General features: G+C 41.4%; 1 protein-coding gene across 1 annotated transcript in view; it reads right to left on the reverse strand.

The window, feature by feature from the left end:
- NFS1 (NFS1 cysteine desulfurase) overlaps nt 1–7,639 on the reverse strand; it is a 33,330-nt gene that overhangs the window by 21,500 nt on the left and 4,191 nt on the right. Inside the window, exon 5 of the mRNA XM_007934613.1 lies at nt 4,971–5,123. Coding sequence (XP_007932804.1) covers nt 4,971–5,123 — 153 coding nt within the window. The remainder of the gene's footprint in view (nt 1–4,970; nt 5,124–7,639) is intronic.

A 7,639-nucleotide genomic window follows, 5' to 3' on the forward strand; every position in this document is an offset into this window, starting at 1 on the left:
GTCCCTAACTGTCTTTCAGGTCTGGAATTAAACCCACATCTGTGGCTTCTAGCCAAACAAAAGACAGGCATACGAGTTGAACATGTACCTGAGGTAGATACTCCTTGGAGAGAACAATCATGGCAGAAAGAGGGGCTGTTTATGCACAAGGAGACAGTTCAGGGGTCAAGAGTGCATGGAGGGATGGAACAAGGAAGAGGTAACTATCGGGAGGATGTGGGAAGGGAGCTGTTGCATTGGGGTAAATAGTAGTCAATGTCATGAGACAATGTGTGTGTGAACTGCTGTATGGAAAGTGAATTTGCTCTGTAAACTTTCATCCAAATCACAATTAAAAAAAAAAGAAGAGCCAGGACAAGAACAGATATATGCACATCCATGTTCATCATAGCACTATTTACAAAAACAAAAAGATGAAAACAATCTAGGTGCCCATCAATAGAAGAACAGATAACCAAACTATGGTACATACATATAATGGAATACTATGCAACCCTAAAGAATAACGCAGAATCTGCAAAACACCACATAACAAGGATGAACTTGGAGGACATTATGCTGAATAAAATAAGTCAATCACAGAAGGACAAATATTGTATTAGTCTGCTAATGTAAAAAGTCAAGGAAAAGTTTATATATAGAAGGAAATTTTCTTTGTTGGTTACCAAGGGTGGGAGGGGAGAGGTGGGAACACTGATAGATAGGTAGAGACAAATACTGATTTCGGTGAAGAGAAGGGCAATGTACCAAATGTGAATGATCAACACGGTGGCACTGAGGAAGAGGAAGACATAGAGAGGTATATGGGAGGTACAGACAACAAAGGTGAACCCTTGTGCACATACATTACTGCGTTGTCAGTGATGGCAAACAGTGATATACTACTGATAGATGGGTGGACAGGCTGAATGATTAGGCATGTCTATGCAAAGGGAAGTGTGCCTATGACCATGCTTAGGATTAGAAATGTCTCTACAAGTGTATTTGTATATTATTTAAGAATTCAGGCACAGATGGGTGGACAGGCTGAACTAGTAGGTATGTCTATGAAGCGGGGAGTGTACCTAAGAACATATATAGGGTTCGCAGACAACGATCCTGTAAGTTTAAGTGTATGATCTGAATTCCCACATGTATAGTAGAGCTGACAAGAGGCAAGGTGGTAGTCACTGCTTGGTCACAGCCAGTTACCCAGAGGGACCGAGAACCTATGGGTGCGGGACCATAGTTGTAGGGAACATCAAACTCAATTGGCATAATATACTACACAAAACATTGTTCCACCTCCTACTTTGGCAAGTAGCGACTGGGATCTTAAAAGCATGTAAGCTGCCATCTAGATGCAATGATGGGTCTCTCCTCGTACAGAGCAAAGAAGAATGAAGAAAACCAAAAATTCATGGATACAATCTGTCCTAGCGACTGGTACACCATCCAATCTGCAGCCTATACGACTGTGAGACCAAAAGAACTAGATGGTGCCCAGCTACCAATGTCAATGACTAGAAGGGGATCTATGTAGGAGATCCTGGATAGAGAGGGAGAACAATGTGGAACAAAACTCAAAACCATTTGTTGTTGTAGTTATGTGCCATCTAAAGAAAAAAAAAACAGAGGTGGGGGACCAGTTTTGCTGGTCTGATAGAGCCTGGTGGAACCACTGAGACTATGCCCCTAGCTGCCCATCAGGTCTGGAATTGAACCCACACCCATGGTTTCCAGCCAAACAAAAGATAGGCATATGAGTTCAACATTTACCTGAGGTAGATACACTCCTTGGAAAGAACAATCATGGGAGAAAGAAGGGTTGTTTATGCACTGGGAAACAGCTCAGGGGGCAAGAGGGCATGGAGGGATGGACACAGGAAGAGGTAATTATCAGGAGGAAATGGGAGGGGAGCTGTTGCATTGTGGTAAATTGTGGTCAATGCCATGAGACAAAGTGTATGTGAACTGCTGTATGGAAAGTGCATTTGCTCTGTAAATCTTCACCCAGATCACAATAATAGTAATAATAATAAAAAGAATTTCCAGGTATATAGTAGAGCTGACAAAGGACAATGTCACTTTTTGGCCAATGCCAGGTACCCAGAGGGAGTGAGTAGTTGGACTTGTGAGCTTGGGACCATAGTCACAGGGGACATCAAGCTCAACTGGTATAACATACTATACAAAATCACTGGTCCAGATCCCACTTTGGCATCAAGCTCAACTGGTATAACATACTATACAAAATCACTGGTCCAGATCCCACTTTGGTGAGTAGTGACTGGGATCTTAAAAGCTTACAAGCAGCCATCTAGATGCAATGATGGGTCTCTCCTCAACAGAGCAAAGAAGAATGAAGAAAACTGCAGTGAACTGCTTGATGTGGCCCTTCTAGCCATTGTCTTCCATTTTGTGATGTACTGTAAATCCTATTATCCATGCCTGTTTGGGGTGGTGTGGTAGTAAAGGTCGATGTCAACTTGGCTGAGCAGCTGGTAGCAGTCATTCCCTATAATGACTGGCAACTGACTCTGTGGTGGGATTTGCCGTGAGCAAATGAGTAGCTGCTGATTGTTAAAGCCATCCACTTGGGTTAAGGCTGTTGGAGCAACACAGGTAAGATATATCTTGAGTCCTGTCTTCCTGGAGCGTATAACCCAAATCACCACCCTTAGCTTCCTTGAGGGTATACCGATAAACCCTCTGGAAAGGTTTGCTCTCTTCTTGCTCCAGTTCTGCGTTTTGGCTCATTGTCATCTCACCCCTGGATTTGGGACAGCAGCCGTCATCTGATCTGCTGATTAAGGTTTGCCAAACCCCAAGAATTGGGAGGATCCTCCAGAGCTACTTACAGACCTGGGAATTGGCAGCCTGCCAGCCTCCAACACCACTATGTGAGACGATCCCTTCAGTGTCTGTGAGATCTGTGAGGCATTACAGTGAAATACAGAACCCTAAGATAGGAGAGATTATTGAGAGGAGGAAGAGGAGTTAATGTTTGAAATGATGGAGTGGCACGGTAGTTTGGACATTTGGGACATCTTTAACCTTCACTTCATGGGGACTGGCCTTGTGTTGATTTTTCTAAGAGAAATTGTTCAAGCAAAAACCAAAGAGGCATGGAAACAATTAGTCCAAGGAACTGGTATGCCATGTGATCTTCAGCCTATATGACTGTGAGACCAGAACTAGATGGTGCCCAGCTACCATTGTCAACCAAGGGAGATTTATGTAGGAGATCCTGGGTGGAGTGGGAGAACAATGTGGAACAAAACTCAAAATCATTTAAAAAAAAAAAAAAAAATAGGATCAGGTTTGCTGGTCTGACAGAACCTGGTGGAACCCCTGAGATGATGGCTCCTAGCTGCCCTTCAGGTCTGGAATTGAACCCACTCCTGTGGCTTCCAGCCAAACAAAAGACAGGCATATGAGCTGAACATTTACATTAGGCAGATACACTCCTTGGAGAGATCAATCATGGAAGAACAGAAGGGCTATGTACGCACAGGGAGACAGCCTAGGGGTCAAGAGTATATGGGAGGGAAGGACACAGAGAAGAGGTAACTATGGAGAGGAAATGGAAAGGAGCTATTACATTGTGGGAAATTGCGGTCAGTGACATAAAACAAAGTGTATGTGAACTACTGTATGGAAAGTGAATTTGCTCTGTAAACTTTCACCCGAATAGCAAGTAAAAAAAAAAAAGGATTACATAGGATAAACAAAACATGGTAGATTTAGAGAATGATCTATTACTCAGTCAAAAAAGAAATGACATACTGATACATACTACATTGTAGATGAACCCTGAAAACACTATGCTAAATGAAAAGAGTCAGACACACAACATTATTTTATGAAATATCCAGAATAGACACACTGTCCATAGAGACAGAGAGTAGATTTGTAGTTGGAAGGAGAAAATTGGAGTGACTGCTGCTAAAGAGTGTAACCTTTTTTTTTGGGGGGAGGGGGCAGCATAGGGGCAATGAAAATATTCTGGAATGGGATGGTAATGATAGTTATACAACTCTGTAAATATATTAAAAACCACTGAATTTTACACTTTAAGGTGAATTTTATGGTATGTAAACAATTTGATGGTGTATTCACAATGCTTGAAAATGAAAAAAAAAAAAGCATGTAAAGGGTCTTGAGCTTCAGCAAACAAAATTACTTCACATCAAGGAAATGGGAAATCACTCAACGTTTTTGGGCAAAGTGACAAAAACATCAAATGAGTACTTTAGAAATAAAGTCTGAGTAACAGTCTATAACACATATAGGAAGGTGGTAGCTAAAGGACAAGTTCAGGCAACAGAGCTTTAGTCCAGAGGTAGGTAAGATCCAGGATGGAGCTCAGACAAGGGAATGAGGAAAACGAACAAGTATAGAAACATTGGAAAGAAATAGTCATAGACGTGCTGACTGACTGTATATGAGCTGGAAGAAAGAGGGAAGAAACAAAGAACAATGAGAACAAACCATTTAGAGTTTAAAGTAAAGGCTCTATCTACAAAGTGCATCTTAGGATTTCTCTAGGGATGCTGGTATCCAAAATCTGATGGTAATACTGGACTCATGTCTCAAAATGGGCACATAAGGAAATGGGCCAAAAAGGGAAATATTCTTTAAGAAAACCACACTCCCTCTATAAAGGGTTGAGAGACATTACAGGGAGGAGGGGCCCAGAGCTTTGCAATCATGACAGTAAGTCCCTGGCATCTGGCACATGTGCCCAGTGGCTCTCATGCAAACCAGGAAGGACTAAGAAACTGAGAAATAAGTCTTGCAGAGAAAAAGAGGTTGACACCTACTCAAGGGAACATAACCTCAGTTCTTCTGACAGTCCGAGTTCTCTAAATTCTACCCTACCCATTGGATCTATTCCTTCAAGCTCAAGCTGAGGCTGAAGAGACTAATTTACTGTCTAAAGCCAAGCTCCTTCTATTTTGTCCCTTCCAGCCATGAGTCACTCCTACCTTTACGTTGATGATTCCACTCTTCTGCACTGGAAGGTAGGTAACCTGAAAGCCCTCAGCTTCCAATGAACGGCAGGAGTCCAAGACACATTTGTGCTCAGTCTGGGTGGTGATCAAGTGCTTTTTCCGTGACTTATAGAACCTAGCCACCCCCTGGTAATGGGTGGTGGTAGAAGGAAAACAACATACTCAGAGACAACAATTAATTTGATCCCATTTCTAAAGGGAAAGTGGGCAAAAGCAACAAAGTGGGGCCAATGCCTATCCTTAGATTCCAGGAAATATATCTTTTTAAGTAACAAAGCATGCCAAATATGGTGGTACCAATACCCTAATCTGGCAGTGTAGAGGTGAAACTCATACACTTACTCCTTGCAGAACGCAGTATTTATGCTATGAATTATTTAAAAAGATACCTTAAAAGCTATATTCATGCTCTTTGATTCCTCTTTGGGCAATTTACCTTAGAAAAATATTTCAAAAGATAGCTATGGTAGCATAGTGGCTAAGGCACTTGACTGCTAACCAGAAGGCTGGCGGTTCAAACCCACCAGCCACTCCCTGGAAGGAAGATGGGGCAATCTACTTCCGTAGTGATACTGCCTTGGTAACCCAAGGAGGGGTCGCTATGAGTCGGGTCCGACTCCACGGCACATAACAACAACAACAACAACAACAACATAGAGACAAAACATGCTGTTTATATTTATAATCCTTCAAAAAATATAAATATTAAATATGTCCCAAAATAAAGAAATGAATAATAAATTGTAATAATACAACTCCATGGAATAGAAAGTAGTGACATTAAAAATTATAAAGTTTAAAGTAGAAGACCACGAGGTTATGTTATTAATGGACAAAGGGAAGATATGGAAGAATAAATATGATATGCTACCACAACTTCTGAAAACATTAAAAGCATATTTATATATATGTATAATTTTTTTTTCCTAGAACAATACAAGAGAAATTGTTAACAGAATTCAATTTGCAGAGCAGGACTGGGGTCAAAGAAGGGGAGGGGAGACAGGAGAGGAAGAATAACATATTCATTTAAAACCTTTTTAGAGGGTTAAAAATTTTCACAACATGCACATAGAATGACTTACTTTTAAAAAAGGAAAAGAAATAAAATGTATTTAAAAAAAAAAACAGAGCTTATAACACAGTACTACCTTTAAAAACAGAATATAGTGCTAATTAAACCAAAATTATAACACCATAAAAACTGTGTATTCATGATGATAGGCAACATAAAAAGAATATTAAAAATTGATTTATATCCTATCTTGTCTGAAAAAATAATTTATATCAACAATAATGTAAAAAGAGTTGTGGGGGGAGGAGAGGTATGAGTGTAAGAATTCAAAATTCTATTACTGTTGTTTATAAACAATGTAATTTAAACGGTATATTTTGTTCTCTCTCTTTCCTATCTCAGTTACCCAGAATCCTCTAATAATGCAACACACTGCTGCCGAGTCGGATCTGACTCATAGCAACCACTCCTTAGGTTTCTAAGTCCGTATCACTATGGAATTAGATTGCCCAACCTTCTTTCCGAGGAGTGGCTGATGGGTTTGAACCACCAGCCTTCTGATTAGCAGTCAAATGCCTTAAGCACTAGGCCATCAGATCTCCCAAACTGAATCCTCTAATTTGTTGTTGTTGTTGTTATTGATAGCAGGCAGTTAATCTACACTACCCACCTATGAGACTAAGGGGAACATCATCACAGCTATACTTAGTCCTTGATGTTTAGATTTGGGATCTGTGGAGACTTTCAAAGGAAGTATTTTCAAAGTTCTGAAAAGGCTCCCTATTCCAGCAACCATCCCTACCTCTGGAGGGACCTCCACTCTGGCTCCATGGTCTCTACAACCGAAAGGAAGGACATCTTACTGCTAACAGGGTCAAGCAGACTGTTGATAACTCTGGAACCAGTCCCAGGCCTCCTATACTCAGGCCAAGGTCAGAGAACACCAACACTGGCAGCACAGTTAAGAAACAACAGTGAGAGGCAGTGGGGCCAGAGTTGAGGTAAAGCAGGCCACAATTTACCTAAGCTCTGACATTCCCTTAATTAATCCTGGCAACCAGGCCCAGACAACTACGATTATGTCCTATGGGATATCAACATGACTACCAAGAGTTAACTTTTATTTACATTAGCCAAAGGTACATATAAGGAGCTCTGGGGGTGTAGTGGGAGCTCTGGTGGCATAGTGCCTAAGACATTTGACTAACCAGAAGGCTGATAGTTCAAGCCCACTAGCCAGTCCTCAGAAGGAAGGCTGGGCAATCTACTTCCACAGTAATATCGCCTCGGAAACCCAAGGAGGGGTCACTATGAGTTGGATCTGACTGAATGGCAGTACGTTTGTTTTTGTTTTGTTTGGGAGTGCAGTGCCAAAGGCGTCTGACTATTAACCAGAAAGCTGGTGGTTCAAACCCACCAGTCACTCCTCAGAAGGAAGACTGGGCAATCTACTTCCTTAGAGATAATGTCTCAGAAACCCAAGGAGGGGTTGCAGTCAGGACTGACTCAACAGAAGGGCATATACGTCCCAAGAGTATGTTCCAAGGATAAAGTGACTAATTTCAGAATGGGTGAACGCCTGCAGAGGGTACCACAGCCACCAGTACTTCCAAGTGGGAACATCTGA

The sequence above is a fragment of the Orycteropus afer genome, unplaced genomic scaffold (assembly GCF_000298275.1).
Source record: "Orycteropus afer afer isolate SDZICR_OR568_19922 unplaced genomic scaffold, OryAfe1.0 scaffold00020, whole genome shotgun sequence".
In the NCBI taxonomy this organism is placed as follows: Eukaryota; Metazoa; Chordata; class Mammalia; order Tubulidentata; family Orycteropodidae; genus Orycteropus; species Orycteropus afer.